The sequence below is a fragment of the Scophthalmus maximus genome, chromosome 9 (assembly GCF_022379125.1).
Source record: "Scophthalmus maximus strain ysfricsl-2021 chromosome 9, ASM2237912v1, whole genome shotgun sequence".
In the NCBI taxonomy this organism is placed as follows: domain Eukaryota; kingdom Metazoa; phylum Chordata; class Actinopteri; order Pleuronectiformes; family Scophthalmidae; genus Scophthalmus; species Scophthalmus maximus.
This window is the reverse complement of record NC_061523.1, coordinates 16,530,964-16,546,384: the sequence shown is the minus strand read 5'-3', so window position 1 is coordinate 16,546,384 and position 15,421 is coordinate 16,530,964. Positions and strand designations below refer to the sequence as shown.

The 15,421-nt window shown below is 40.0% G+C and overlaps 1 protein-coding gene across 1 annotated transcript; it reads left to right on the top strand.

Moving 5' to 3' along the window:
• The first annotated feature begins 403 nt into the window (after positions 1-403).
• On the top strand, positions 404-13,939 carry slc9a6a (solute carrier family 9 member A6a). The gene is made up of 16 exons (XM_035650648.2): positions 404-1,071; positions 2,594-2,793; positions 3,437-3,514; positions 3,776-3,852; positions 4,051-4,163; positions 4,706-4,811; positions 6,197-6,338; positions 7,088-7,193; positions 7,429-7,517; positions 7,952-8,065; positions 8,305-8,416; positions 8,621-8,774; positions 9,128-9,158; positions 9,263-9,348; positions 10,159-10,264; positions 10,553-13,939. The coding sequence occupies exons 1-16, from the start codon at positions 507-509 to the stop codon at positions 10,820-10,822; spliced, it is 2,349 nt and encodes a 782-aa protein (XP_035506541.1). The 5' UTR covers positions 404-506; the 3' UTR covers positions 10,823-13,939.
• The last annotated feature ends 1,482 nt before the right edge of the window (positions 13,940-15,421 follow it).

The following is a 15,421-nucleotide window of genomic DNA, read 5'->3' as shown; positions in this document are numbered from 1 at the left end:
TTTTTTCCCCGTCTATTATTTTCTATCGCGAGATTTGTGACGCCGGCGAGAGAAGTAAAAAAGCATAACCATAGTGAGACTCAAATGTTTTATTTATAAAAAAGAAATATATATATATATATCAAAGTTGTAGCTGGCTATTTTTGCATTGTTGTACTATTTTGTTTTGTCATACATATATATAATCTTTTTTTAAAAACTGAAACAAAACAATATCCCCCGGGTGAGATCAGATTTTATTTTATTTTTATTTTCTACAAAATCCATTTATTAATCGTTCATCTATAATCTCATGTTAAAGCCTAAATGGCCAATATTTATCTGATATGATAAATTTATTTATCTTTTCATCTCACTTCCGGTCTTGGACGATAAAAAACGGAACATTTCACAATAAGAGCCACCTGTTAGAACTAGTATCATCACTTCCGCAAAAACGGCGTGAAAACCGACAAAATTGGTGTCCTTGTTAATCCACATGTCGAATAATTTACACGCAATAGTTTATGCTCAGGTGTATATGTTATGGCCGTTTTAAAAATGACAACATTATGTGTGTGCACTTTTACATCGAATTGAAAACCGAGTACTTTCTGGAAAAAAATAGTTTTCACTTCCGGGCCACGATCGATGTCGCTGTTGCCGTCGTCTTTCCCCTGTCTGCTCCCCCTCGTCTCCCTCCGAGTTCCGTGGATAACATCTGCCCTGAAGTTTGCTCTCATCCACGACGACACCTGCAGCGCTCGTCCCGCCGAGCGGACCAAGTGATGTTCAAAGTGACAGTCAGCGGCGCGCGAAGCCGGAGGGCGACGAGGACGCTGCGGCTGCTGCCGCTGCTGGTGAGCCTGTCTGTGTGCGTCTGTGTGTGCCGAGCATCCTCTCCCCGGGAGGAGGAGGACAGTGCCATGGAGAACATCGTGACCGAGAAGCAGGCGGAGGAGAGCCACCGGCAGGACAGCGCGGACCTGCTCATCTTCATCATGCTCCTCACCCTCACCATCCTCACCATATGGCTGTTCAAACACCGGCGCTTCAGGTTCCTGCACGAAACTGGGCTGGCGATGATCTATGGTGAGGGACGCTGAGAGGCTGACCCACTCAATCGTATTTCTGTGTGCTGATGATTAGATTTGAAATGACTGCATGTTATTTGCTAGGCTGCAACGCATGCGAGTATTTCACCAGGTTGTTCCTGGGACATGCTGCAGGCTGACAAGCCTAGTTACACAAACAGCCTCATCTGCATGCCTAGAAGAGGACATCAGCTTAGTCAGAGACAACTACTGTAGCATGGGGGGAAAAAAAACGTTCTACACTGTGGCCTGGTAAAGCCAAGAAATAATAATTCATGTTAATCATTTTGAGCAGGATGTGCAATAGCCAGCCAATTCAGACTCCCAAAATAAACCCTGTCTGCTCAACCAGTGGAAAGTCACTAAGTTCATCTGCTACTTCCCACTTCTTCTGCTTCCCTTTCTTCTGTAGATGCAGATTCATAATACAAAATATGATCCAAAAAAAAGCAATTCTGGTGTATAATCGTAGTAGGTGACGACTTGTCTGATTCCTTGTGGGGATTTAAAGTACATGTTGATGCAAATACCTTTGCACTTTTACTGAAGTAAAACTTCTGATGCATGACTTTCACTTACCAGGGTATTTCTACTATGTGATATTACTGCTTTCTCTTCAGTTAAAGATCTGAGTACTTCTCACTGCACTTTCATTGGTTGAGTCTCTCCCTCCTCTTAATGAATCACCTGAGTGGATGAGACGCAGGTCGTGCTGTAGCAATCGTGTTATATTTTCTTGCTCAATCACTAGTTTTGAATCATTCAACAATCAGCTCACCCACAGTCCTCCCGACCAAGCTGGTTTCACTTCTGCATCCTGGTGGGCCATTTTTTTTTACCCAAAGCAGATATTTAGATCAGTCATATTAGGAAGAGCAGAGCTGTGGTTAATAACAATAGAAACGACTGCATTCAGTGTAGAGGCGTCCGTTTCTGGGTCGATGTATTTTGCACACTCACTCACTTGGTAATTTGTTACTAACTGAAGTGGAACAGAGCTCTGCTTGGCGATATAAAATGTCTGAAGTGAAAAATTCAGGCCTTCTTAGGAGAAGGTGTTGGTCTGACATCTCGCTCACTGGTTACTTCCGTTGTAAGGAAGTCAACTCACATGTTTGTTTTTTAAACAGGTTAAATCAGCCATACCTGTAATGTGGCCGTGCTGGGTGTTAAACAAAGTTTTGGTTGATTTGTTGATCTTGTTGATACAATATTTCATCATGTGGTCTTCCTGATTCACCTGGCATAAATTTGACGGGAAAGTTAATCCTCAAACGGATGTTTTCCGGACTTTAGTTTTACAGCAAATGCTGAGCATATGACATTTAGTTTGGCTGAAGAATTGTACTATTTTAAAATGTATTTTCCTCAAAAATGCCATTTCACGCAGCCACTGAAGCGTGAGCACGGCAACTTTACTTTGTCAGTGACATCCCTTTTATGTATTTGTTCTTTAATCAACTCTCCCTTCCTGTCCTCTATTTTTTATCTTTTATTTTATTTCTTTACTTTTTCCGCAGGCGTACTCGTAGGCGTGGTCTTACGGTATGGCATCCATGTTCCTCGGGACATCAGCAACGTCACGCTGAGCTGCCCCGTTAATGCCAGCCCCGCAACTCTGCTGGTCAATGTCAGCGGCAAATTCTATGAGTACACTCTGAAAGGGGAGATCGGTGCCAACGAGGTGAACGACGTGCAAGATAATGAGATGCTGCGAAAGGTACGGATGTTCGTGTCTCTGTCAGGCCGAAGTTTGTCTCAGCACAAGACGCTGTATTGATTTCTGCATGTCTCATGAATGTATTGTGAAGTTCTTTTATATCTTTCTTCTGTTTATTTTGCAACTTTGAAATACAGAACTGAAACAATTAGTCAATGAAATGATAAGACAATCAACATGAAATTAATCAGGAATTATTATGGTAATCGGTTTAACATTTCTGTTACTTTTAATGAAAATTCCTAAACATTCTCTGATTCCAGCTGTTGAAATGTGAGAATTTGCCGCTGTTCTTTGTCACCTGATTGCACAAAACAAGCATTAGAAGATATAATCATGGGCTATTTTTTTCACTTCTGACATCTCACAGACAAAGTGATGAATCCTTTATCAAGAATATCATTGTCAGATAAATTTTTAATCAAAATAATTCTTAATTGCAACCTTAGTGACATATACTATTTAGTTTTCAGTCTTGAATCGCCCCAATTCTCCACTTTAAATAGTGTCTCTCTATACAGTACAGAATCAAGTTATGAAATCCAAAGCTTGATTTAAAGGAAAATATAGGACTGTGTCAAAAATGTTGAAAAATACTTGATGATAATTTTACATAATAATGGTTGTTTTTTGTGTGACTCAGGTGACCTTTGACCCTGAAGTGTTCTTCAATATTCTTCTACCACCGATCATCTTCCACGCAGGCTACAGCTTGAAAAGGGTACAGTAATATTTCAGCCACTCTGTCTACTTCTTCATCAAAAATAAATGCTCATTAATTAAAAAGTTAATATTTTTATCATTCGTTTGACTCGATGGTCAATGAAACAGTGTCCTGTTTCCAATATTAATATGATAAAATCCTCCCACTCCTCGTTTGAAGAGTTATAAATAGTTGATGTTTTCATTTACGATGACTCACTTGAATTAGAGTCAGTGTGTGAATGAGTGTTCACCTGTTATTGTTTGTTTTGTCTTTCAGAGACACTTTTTCCGTAACATGGGATCCATCCTAGCTTATGCTTTTATGGGAACAGTTATTTCCTGTTTTATTATCGGGTAAGAATATTCATTTACCAAAAAAAGCAGAAAAAAGTACAATGAACATCTTTCTAATTTCACACATACATCTTTATTTTGTAGCTACAAAATATGCACAAAATTCTTTTAATGCCAGAGCAGAATTTCCATTTGTCAATTGTCATTGCCTGTGTTGTTTATGATGTTTTGCCAAACCACCTCCTACTCCTCCGTCAGGTCGCTGATGTACGGATGTGTGATGCTAATGAAGCAGGTCGGACAGCTGGGGGGAGACTTCTTCTTCACCGATTGTCTTTTCTTCGGAGCCATCGTCTCTGCCACAGACCCAGGTACTCGTCGTGGTCCTCTGGATCCATTTTAAGCTGTGGAACTGATGAGAGCTTGTAGGACACATTCTGGCCGACGGGCCATAGGCAAAACCATTTCATCGCAGAACTTGAGATTTGTCATTGTTCTACAAAATATACAAAGTCAAACTGTCCACATCTGATACCAAGTGAAAAGACTGGTGCAGAGCAGGTTGTTAAAAAGCCCTGAAAACACAAAAAATAACCATGGCAAAGTATTTTCACTTACAATTAACTCAAATATCAAATCCCCAAAAGTATGAATAATGTTCCTTTTTTATCTATTGGCTCCCAAATAGTTCATCATCATGTTTTTTTTCTGTATTAGAATATAGTAAATTATATGATATCCAACAAAAATGAAATCAAAACCAAACGTGGAACAAGAAAAAAAGAAGTACAAAAAAAGTATAGATTTGGACCACAGCTCCTGAAGCTCTTGCATCTTACTTGGTGATGAGAATCATTATTTTGATCATTTCTAACGTGGAGAAGAATTTATTGTGTTTCCCTTTGTTTCTCAGTGACGGTCCTGGCTATCTTCAACGAGCTGCAGGTAGACGTGGACCTGTACGCCCTTCTGTTTGGGGAGAGTGTGCTCAACGATGCCGTGGCCGTGGTTCTGTCCTCGTAAGTCATCTGTCTTTTTGACATCACGCACAGTGATGTTTTTTGAGAGAAATAACGGAAACGTGAGGATGCATTTTAATCTGTTAACCAACAGTGACATTCAACTAACCTAATAACAGCTTCTCAGTAATTTGATGCTAAACCAGATGTGGTACCTAAGCTAACCTTGTCTCCTGCTCTACATGGAATTATTCCCACAGAATTATAAATCATAATGTCAGGCACAGCGGAGGGGCCGGTGCCTGCGGAGAGACTCTGACCAGCCCATTGAACGGGTGCACTAAGTAGAGCATTTCATCGTGTGCCTTTGCGGTGCCTTGGGACCAACATGACAAATCACTGGCCATTTGTTTTCACACTCTGGTTTATTCAAATGGAGATGCACAGCATTATTTATTCATTTGTCTAAGCCTAATAACACATTCCTGTTATATGTGGAGGTACTGTATATACACAAGTCAAGGAGAAGGCTCAGAGACAAAATGCCTGGTGATTTGTTTTGTGAGTGTGGGGGCTGTGAGTGGAGACGGTGAATAGGACTGATGTCAGACTTGGTTCAAGTAGTATTTGAAAGTATTATTTGGAAGTTAGGTGTGCCTCTCGGAATAAATTTTTTCACAAAGCTGGCTCAATAGAATATTTGAAAAATAAAAACTTTTATTATTGCATTCTCATTTTGACAACTAGCCTGCAAAATATGTAATAATTCTGCTGCGATAACATCCCTTTGATCGCAGACTCCGGTTTCAAACCAAGAAGCTAAATCAGTTTCAAAAGCTGTTTGATCCAAGTTAGATGAGAAGTCTGGTACTTTTCTTGGGAGTATGACTTTACTGAGATGGTTCAGTGTTGATACTCTGCTGCGACACAGAGTCAATGACTTTGTTGTGTTGCTGATTACTGGAATTTTTCCATCCACATGATTTTCAAAGCAGACTCTTTATATGGACTAAAGTCTTTTAGAGGAAGTAGAACGCTCCGTTTGTCTCTCTTTCTCCCTGAACATGGTTTGTTAGAGATCCCTCTTTTCTTTTCATTGTTGGTTATTATGATAGCAGCAGTTCACTCTGTCACTCTCTTGTTCCAACTCTGCTTTTCTCTTTATCTCAAGTCCCCCAGTTTACATGAGTGAGTTTTTTTTCTATGAAAGCCTCTTTAGCAATAGAGGCACATCTTTTAAAAATTGTTAGTATCCTATTCAAAGAGATCAATTTTAGTGGGAAGTTATAAAATGTTGACATATTTACTACTACATTTTCGATAGGCAGGCTTCAACTTCAGCTTAATAAGTTGTGACAGGACTTAATCAACCTTGTTTGTCTTTATTTATGGCATAATTTACACTTTGCATAAATAGTCTAATGTTGCATTTTGTGTTATGTCAGGTCTATAGTGGCGTACCAGCCAGAAGGAGACAACAGTCACACCTTTGAGGTCATGGCGATGCTGAAATCTTTTGGGGTTTTCCTCGGAGTCTTCAGCGGCTCTTTTGCTTTGGGAGTGGCCACCGGGGTCTTCACTGCTCTCATATCCTTTTGTTTTGTTATTTATCGATACAAGATCCAGATCAGACCCAGTGTTTCTGTGACAAATGATTTTGTGTAAAATATCACACTGCGAAAATAATTAGAACAGTTTTAATTGATATTAAGTGGTTAGGCCTTATTTTATGTAAAGAAGTAGAGAAAAAAAAATAGAATGGCACTCAGCAGAGTGCTTTACCTCCCCCAAGGCCAAACAATCCGGCTACACATGATTATCTAGTTATTTTAATAGAAATATGAAGGAAAAAAGGAAGTGGCGTCTCATAATCTAATTAATTTATTTGTCATAAAACATGTTTAAAGAAGGTGGGAGGAAAACATTCTAGATCTGCCCTTTAACTTGTATCGGCACCAAAATTGTATGGGTTCGTCAATTTAACAGTTAATTGTAAATCGTTTTGGTAGTTTTTGAATAATCCTGTTAACAAACAAACAAATACATAACTAACAGAAGTGGGTGAAAACATAACCCCCTTGATGGAAGTAATATAATAAAATAATTTAAGGAGACTTGTTCACACTACATTTTCTTTTTTGAAGAATTCACTTTCAGTGGACATTACTTTAAAATAAAGACAAGGACACAAATAAAATCATCTCACTGCAATAGCACATAGATATTTTTATTCTTTTCTTTTATGAAAAAATAGTTCTTAACCCTTCAATAAATTTGAATGAAGTGACTTTACAGTGCCCGAGTGTCTCGGATGACTCCTTGACTGTCATCTGTACGTGACTAAGTTCACCAAGCTGAGGGATTTCCAGCTGTTGGAGACGGCTCTGTTCTTCCTCATGTCATGGAGCACATTCCTGTTGGCTGAGGCTTGTGGCTTCACAGGTAACACACACCCACACTTCTTTGATTATTCATTTGGCTACAGAGACTGTATCTAAACTGGAGAACATGTGGTATGCCTCAACTAGCAACAATTCTGAGATTTTCTTCAGAGATCCATTTTATTATTGAAATAAAAAAAATGTTGTAAATTCATCATCCACCCAGAAATATGCTTGTGTTATTAATGCTGTGCCGTTCTTCTCCCTGTGCCCCGGTCCTTCCTGGTGTGTTGCAGGTGTGGTAGCAGTGCTGTTCTGTGGGATCACTCAGGCCCACTACACCTTCAACAACCTGTCCCCCGAGTCCCAGGACAGGACCAAACAGGTCAGACCTGGACTACGACTTCAGCACCACTGCTCTTTCTGTTCTTCTTCAATATGCTTCAAGTACTGAGTTGTGTTTGTGCCTTTAATTTAAAAGTAGTTGAAGTTTTGAAACTGGCAGTTATTTTTTTATAGCAATGGAAATGTATAATGTGATGTGATAGAAACAGTAACTACTCTGCTTTGCCAAAAAAACTATTACTAAGTCCAAATATTTTTTCTTTTTAAAAATGTTGAATTAAGATCATTTATTTAAATGTTTAAATATTTCAAAAAAAAAAAAAAATTTAGTCAAAGCCATGTAGGCCACATGTATTTTTCTGTTGAGTTTGTTTAACTTTGTTTCCTGGTAAGTCTCATTTTCATCTTTATTTTTAAGTGCACACCCACCAAGGTCTTCTAATGTCATCTGCTGTTGTTTCTCGTGTGTTGCAGCTGTTTGAACTGCTGAATTTCCTGGCAGAGAACTTCATTTTCTCCTACATGGGTCTGACCTTGTTCACCTTCCAGAACCACATCTTTAATCCGATGTTCATCGTTGGAGCCTTTGTATCTTTTGCGTTTGTAACCGCTGCACCTTGTGCACACAAAGCACGATGAACCTCTGCTTAGTCTCAGCCTTTTTCAGTCACGCCAGTGTCAGCATAGAAATATGGAGCCTCGGCCATTTTCAGCAAGTTCCCACGGTATTGCGATGAACCACCAAGAAGCAATGGTAATTGATTTGAGGGGTCACCGAGGTAACTAGCTTGTTTTGTTGTCCTCTCCTTAACCTCTTTCCCACCCAGCTGGCAGTGTTCCTGGGAAGGGCTGCGAACATCTACCCTCTCTCATTCCTTCTTAATCTGGGACGACGCAACAAGATCAGATCCAACTTTCAGCACATGATGATGTTTGCAGGTTAGTGGTGTACAGATACAAGAAGACATTTATCGTGTGTAACCTCTGTAAAGATAATATCAATGATAAGACTTGAGCTTTAGGGGTTAGGGTGAGGCCTCTGCACTGTGTTGATGAAATAACAACAGAGATCACATGATTTGTCATATATAAAAACTCGCAGTCTCTATTTGTTCATAACTGGGTCGATGCTGTGCTCCTCAGGTCTGCGAGGAGCAATGACCTTTGCCCTGTCCATCAGGGACACGGCCACATACGCCCGTCAGATGATGTTTACCACCACTCTGCTCGTGGTCTTCTTCACCGTGTGGATTTGTGGAGGTGGCACCACCCAGATGTTGTCCTGCCAGCGCATACGGTATGCCTCTCCTGCTCCACCCCGGTCCCGGGCCACCCCGGGGTTAAACTCGATTTTGCAGTTAGCGTTCGTTTTAACACAAGGGGTCACGTCAATACAACAGAGATGAGTGAGGAAGATCCTATCAGGTTCAAACTCCTCAAGAATTAAGAATTGAATATAACCTTTGGCCCTGCTCTGGTTAATGCTTAAGGCTTTTGTCTATGTGGTACACCTACATTTTTATGGAGCCTTGCGGCTCAGGAACTTGTTAAACAGGGAAAACGTGCTTCTCAACACTTCCCTGCTCTAACAGTTGCTGACTGAAACGATTTACATGTGTTTACTTTTTTTGTTTGTTTGTGTGTTCCCAGAGTGGGAGTGGATTCTGATCAAGATAACTCCGTGAGTCAGTCCCTTGTGAAAGACGGTTTTCTACAATGAGACCAATGCATAGTGTGACCAAAGAGAAATGACCTTAAAACATCATGCTCTGTTTTCTTTCTTAGATGAGCATCACTGAAGGATCAGAGAGAAGAAGCACCAAACACGAGAGTGCTTGGCTTTTCAGAATTTGGTACAACTTTGACCACAAGTATCCTTTGGTGAGAAGTGACTGTTATATTTATCAGTCATAAAGGTCAAGCAGCAAAATGTATTATCAACAAAAATTGGGGGGGGTTACATTTTTTGGGGGTGTTTTAAAATTTTAACCCTTATAAGTTGTTGTCATGTTTGTCACTTTTATAATAATAATAATAATTAATTTGATTTATAGAGCACTTTTATGAGCTACACACAGATGGCAACCCTCTAAAACATAACATGCCTACAAACTAAAATGATTAAATAAAAAGATAAAGGAACACAAGAAGAGTAATCCTCATACTGTCACAAATAATTGAAACAGAAGTGGGTGATGATTAAAAACTATTCCATACAGTTCAATAACTACAAAACCTATAAATAACAACAACTATAAATAATATGTAAAAATGAACATTGTACAATTTTTTTCTCGTTTAAACTCAACACAATTGCATAACCCAAAGGCTACTGGATTTCAGCTGAGCTACTGTCGTGGCATCTACTGTAATATCCCCCAGACCAGTGGTGACGCCTGTAGTTCCCAGTGTCAGACAGCAGAGGGCGTGCCTTGTGCAGGCTTGAAGATAAATGACCTCTTTAATTGAGTATGCAATATTAACATGACATTAGTGACTTAGTTAAATTTGTTCAAATTTGTCCGTTGGTCCTTTTTTAAATTGAACAAGGACACACAGGCTTTTCTTATCTACTCAGTAGTCATTCATCACATTACACTGGGGTCTCAGTTTGTTTCTGTTCACTCTCTCAGAGCATGTTTTCTATGTGATACCGTCCTTGACCCGAGCCCCCCCTGCAGCTACCTGAAGCCCATCCTGACTCACAGCGGCCCCCCTCTCACGGCCACTCTGCCTCCCTGCTGCGGCCCCCTCGCCCGCTTCCTCACCAGCCCTCAGGCATATGAGGTCAGACACGGGCTGATACCGGAGCTATTTTTGACCAAACTGTATTTGTCAAGGTTTTATCCTGTATTAACCGATGGAAAAAAAAATTAAATCATGAAGCACAGAGGTTCAGCTTGAAAAGTTTTGTTTTACTCGGCTGATGAGGATCAGATAACAAGCACAAGGCAGAAATTAAACGTTTTATTCGGAAGAATTTATTTAATTTAATGGATAAAGAAGATTAATCCTCTGTACTTTTGTTTCTGTGACTTTTGATGGGAGTATCTGACATCGTTCCTCTTCCACCAGAATGAATGCCAGCTGAAGGATGACGACTCTGACCTCATCCTGTCCGACGGCGACATCAACCTGACTTATGGCGACATCACAGTCAGTACAGATGCCTCAGGTGCCCACACCAGCGGCGGTCCGGCCTTCGCTGGCGCCACCTCTGATGACTTGGACAGGGAGTTAACGTACGGAGATCACGAGCTGGTGATGAGGGGCACACGCCTGGTGCTGCCCATGGATGACTCGGAGCCGCCCTTCACAGACCCCCACCACCGCCTGCGGATGTGAAGAAGAAAGATTCAGTCTTTCAGCGCAGAACCCAGACAACCGTCCAACTCACACTGACCCGAGGCCATCGAGCAAAAGACCAGTACCCGTCTCTCTTTCCATTCTGCCACCAAATCATCTTTTGCTCTGACACCTTTCCTCATTCCTCTTTTTTCTTTTTTTAACCACGCATTTCCTCACAGCTACATTTTCCCACTTCCTCTAGCGACAAATCACTGTCTCTACCTCATTGTCATTCTGCTCGTTTCCACACTTTTCTGGCATCTGCCAAAACTGTAATATACTGTAGTCTTATTTATTTGCAGGTTAGATTTTTTGGCATAAGTAAATTTCTCTTAGTTTGGCTTAAATTTGTGTGCCAGTCATCTTAATGTAGCATTGCACAGGAAGTCCAGCAGCATGTGTTCGTGTGTAAATGCAAGAACCAACCACTTTTTAATTTGTCGACTTACAGTATATCACAAGACTATAACTTTGATATGCATGCTGAGGATGCCTGTTGTTTTCTTCGTATGTGAGGTTGAGGGCTTTTGTGTTTTGGGTCTGACCTTGAATGTTGCTGCCTTGTCTCTGTGCACCAGAGACATGCTGCCCCATTGGACAACTTTACTGAACATTTGGTTACAATCAAGTGCCTGGGAATTCTAGTCTTTACGCCTGCGGACCCGTATGGGATCACCTCTGGGGGGCAGAGAGGGTGGACGATGGGCGGTCATGCAGTCATAATTTTCCTTTGTAAAAAATAAAAAAAAATAAGACACCTCTGTCCATAAGGTAGCAATATACTCAGCGGGTGTTTGGGCCATCAGTTTGTGCTGTTTGCCTGTAAATAGTGTGTAAAGATGTAATGCCACTGGCAGTGAAAGTCGTGGATCTCTCTTTGACCTTTGACTGTGACATTGAGAGGGACTTTATTTTAGAAGCTGATGTCGCTCGCAACTGAACGAAGCGCTGTCGTTCTGAGAGCGAGATCCCGATGAAGGAAGCGCTGTGCCATCTCTTTCCTGCATTCTGACTTTTTGTGAAAACTAAATGCAGTCGACATTCAAGTGTTTTATATTCTTTATTTTTTTGCAACAGAGCTTAAGTATTTTAAGCTGGGGCACATTTGTCATACTCATTTAGCTTTGTGCAGGCATTTTTACAATAATTGCATTGTTGTTAAGAATAATAGAAGAATAAATAAACCTGACAGACATGCATTAATGAATTGGACACTGAAGGAACTTGTACCATGTTATTGGTAAGCACACAGGTATTTTTGAGACTTTAAGTTTGGCAAATCAGAGAATTGATTGACTCTGTTTCTGATTTTCTTTGGGTTGCAACCAATCATTATTTCCAGTGTTGATTCAGTTGCAATCTGTTGTTTTGTTTTGATTAATTAACTGAACATCAGATGTCCTATAAATGTCCATTAAAAGTGAGCAAAGCCCAAAGATAACAATTTTACAATCATGTAAGACTAAAAATTAAGTATTTACATTTGAAGCTGGATGCAGTGAATTATTTATGATAATAATGTGGTGAGTTCAAGAACAGAACAACAATAGTTGTTTATATGCTTGATGCTTTTCCTATGCTGTCCTTTAGGATTGATTTTCAAAATCATTAACATTCTTCAAGGCATGAAAACAAGTACTTTTTTAAAGGTTACTTAAAGATTGACGTGTTACATTTAACTTATATTCTTACTACAGTCTGTCCTACACTGTCAAGGCTATTTTTGTGCGTGTACATGTAGAATGGAAGGTTTGTCTCTTTTGGGCGAGGAGTATAACAGCTGTTAATGGAGGTTCAACAGGAAGCGTTGATAGGGCGTCGCCGTGGCAACGCTGTGTTGATGTGGACCGAAGCCGGGAAACACTCAGTGACTTAGTTGAACACAACGGTTTTGCGGTTTACCCGTCTTGGTGAGCCAGAGGAAAAAAAATGTTTGGGTGTATGCAAAATGGATGAAAGAGGATGAGGTTAAAGGAACGAGCATGAGAAATAGATGAAGAGAAATGGATGAGGAAGGAGAGTTTGGCCTGTGTGTGTGCGTGTGTGTGTGTTTGTGTGTGTGTGTGTGTGTGTGTGTGTGTGTGTGTTCGTATCTTGGGGATGATGATATAGAGGTGGAAGGAAGAGCAGGCTTTTAGATATCGCTTCTCCTTCCACAGTTATCTTCTGCTGTGCAGGAACTTCTTAATGAAAGTTTTTCCTTTTTTTGGCCTCTTAATAATACTATGCCTCTTGACATAATATTATCCAGGAAATGATTTACTGTTCCCGTCCACTTACAGATACTTTTCATATGTGTTATTATTGAGTTTTATTTTGTAGAAGGGAAACCATGATGTGAAAAAAAGCTGAATCATTTGCACTCATCCTTTTGAGAATGTCTATGTTTTATTGCTATGTCTGTTTTATCTTATTATTTATGTTTTTGATGCCATGTCGGTTTAATGAACATTTAAGAAATATATTTTGAAGACATAACGTTTTGTTCATTGATATTATTTTGTAAGGAATCATTTCCACACGGTGGTGGCACGCCCTTCATACTTACCACTTAACAGGTACTTAGTATGTAATGTTTGCAACTAATTGCTGTGTGAAAGCTGTTGCCATGTCCTCAACAAAGAGCATGAATCATTCATCCTCCACTGATGGTGGAAAAATAGAACAATATATAAAAGCAAAATTGTGTGCCACTGTTCTTCAACTGACTCATTTAAAAAAAAAAAAAAGTGAAATCTGCATAAGCTCCTATAGGTTTTTGGTATTTGTCTCCTGCTCTGCCAATGTGTTTTTCTCTGTCTGTTCTCTGAATGGTGACTTGTGATCGGCTTTGACCATTGGAGAATCTTGTCTGAAGTAGCTGACCAAAGAGGCCTGCTGTGCTCTGTGTTTTCAGACAGTCCCCTCTATCTTTGTAATGCAAAATGTGTGTGTGCGTAGGTGTGTGTGTGTGTACGTGTGAGAGGAAGAGGGAGACATCGTGTTCTCTCCCTCTGTGTTGCAGGTACTGTTTACATCTGTTTAAATATACTCTCACTTGTTCATGTGCGTGCAACGGTCAATAAATAGAAGCCTGTGCTTTTGATTAAAGCCCTCGCTGTAATGGCCTCCTCATTTACCTGTCTTCCTTTTTTTGTTGCTGTTGTTATTATTGGATGTCTGTGTCATCATCCCACCATCCACAAGAAATGTGAAACAAGATTAGTGCCAGATACGTGTGAGTTGAATAAATGTGAGGAGGGATTTTCTTATTGTACTAAGAACAGGTTTATAATCTTCACAGCCTTGGAATGCGGCAGGTAGCTGAAGTCATACAATATATTAAAACTCCTCAAATATTTGAGTGGAATAAATTCCAACCTGGGACTGTGTGTGTGTGTGTGTGTGTGTGTGTGTGTGTGTGTGTGTGTGTGTGTGTGTGTGTGTGTGTGTGTGTGTGTGTGTGTGTGTGTGTGTGTGTGTGTGTGTGTGTGTGTGTGTGTGTGTGTGTGTGTGTGTGTGTGTGTGTGTGTGTGTGTGTGTGTGTGTGTGTGTGTGTGTGTGTGTGTGTGTGTGTGAGAGAAAGTTTTTAAATGAAACAATGCGAGAAGAGAAAATCACTCACAGAAAGTCACAGCTGGTCACCACTTATTACAAGGGGCCACACTGCTTCATTTTAAGTCATCATCAACCTAAAAGTCTAAAACATAGGATTGTAAAAATAATCTGTATTATGGTTTGTTCTCTAATCCAATAATCTTGTGGACCTTTGAGTGACAGCAATGATACATTTTTTGTCCGGAGTTAATTTAAGATACACTGTTCCCACCTGTGGGACACTGTTCTCGGTAGCACTACTGTAGTTGTGTGTAAATCAAATGGTTTTCATTTTCAGGTTCATACACACAACAGAAAAGTCGCCAGGATAGGCCACATCATTTTCAGGCTTTTCACAAAAAAATGGGGACGTGTGTGGTGACAGGTTTGAATGTGGGATCGATTCACAGCCCCTGATCTTCTGTTTTCACCCCTAGATATTGTCAAGCCATCTCTAGTTTGTGATATGAAAATGACCAAACCGTCTTCACCTATTCGCCCACAAAACCCCATTAACTGATCCACAATTATCTGTCCCTGTTTCATTGACAGTTAATTATTGAATGAAACGAAAACGTTGACATGACAAATCTGTCCAAGATGAACGGGTAGAGTGGTGTTGATGTGAGACATTTTATTCTCTCACACACAATTTTCAACACTTTCCTAATATGGGCACAACTTCGTCTAGTCCGCCAAAGAATGTCTGTATAGTAGAGTAACTGTTCAGGCAGGAAATGGTAGTTTTAAAGGGACACTAACGTAGTTTTATAGTAGGTGGCCCATTTCTCTCTTTCTCTCAAACAAATGGTTTTGTCATTAAACTTTCCACTCTCTCATAAGATCATAACAAGTTCAACAATGGTTTTTCTACCAAGTGCTGAGACTTGCTGTTTTCAAAATGTAATTTTTCATATCTTATATTAAAGATGTCTCCAATTTAATTCATTCTTTATTGCTTTTTATAATGCACATCCTCTGTTGCATTTAAATACATCCAGTTGATACGGCCTCTTGTTT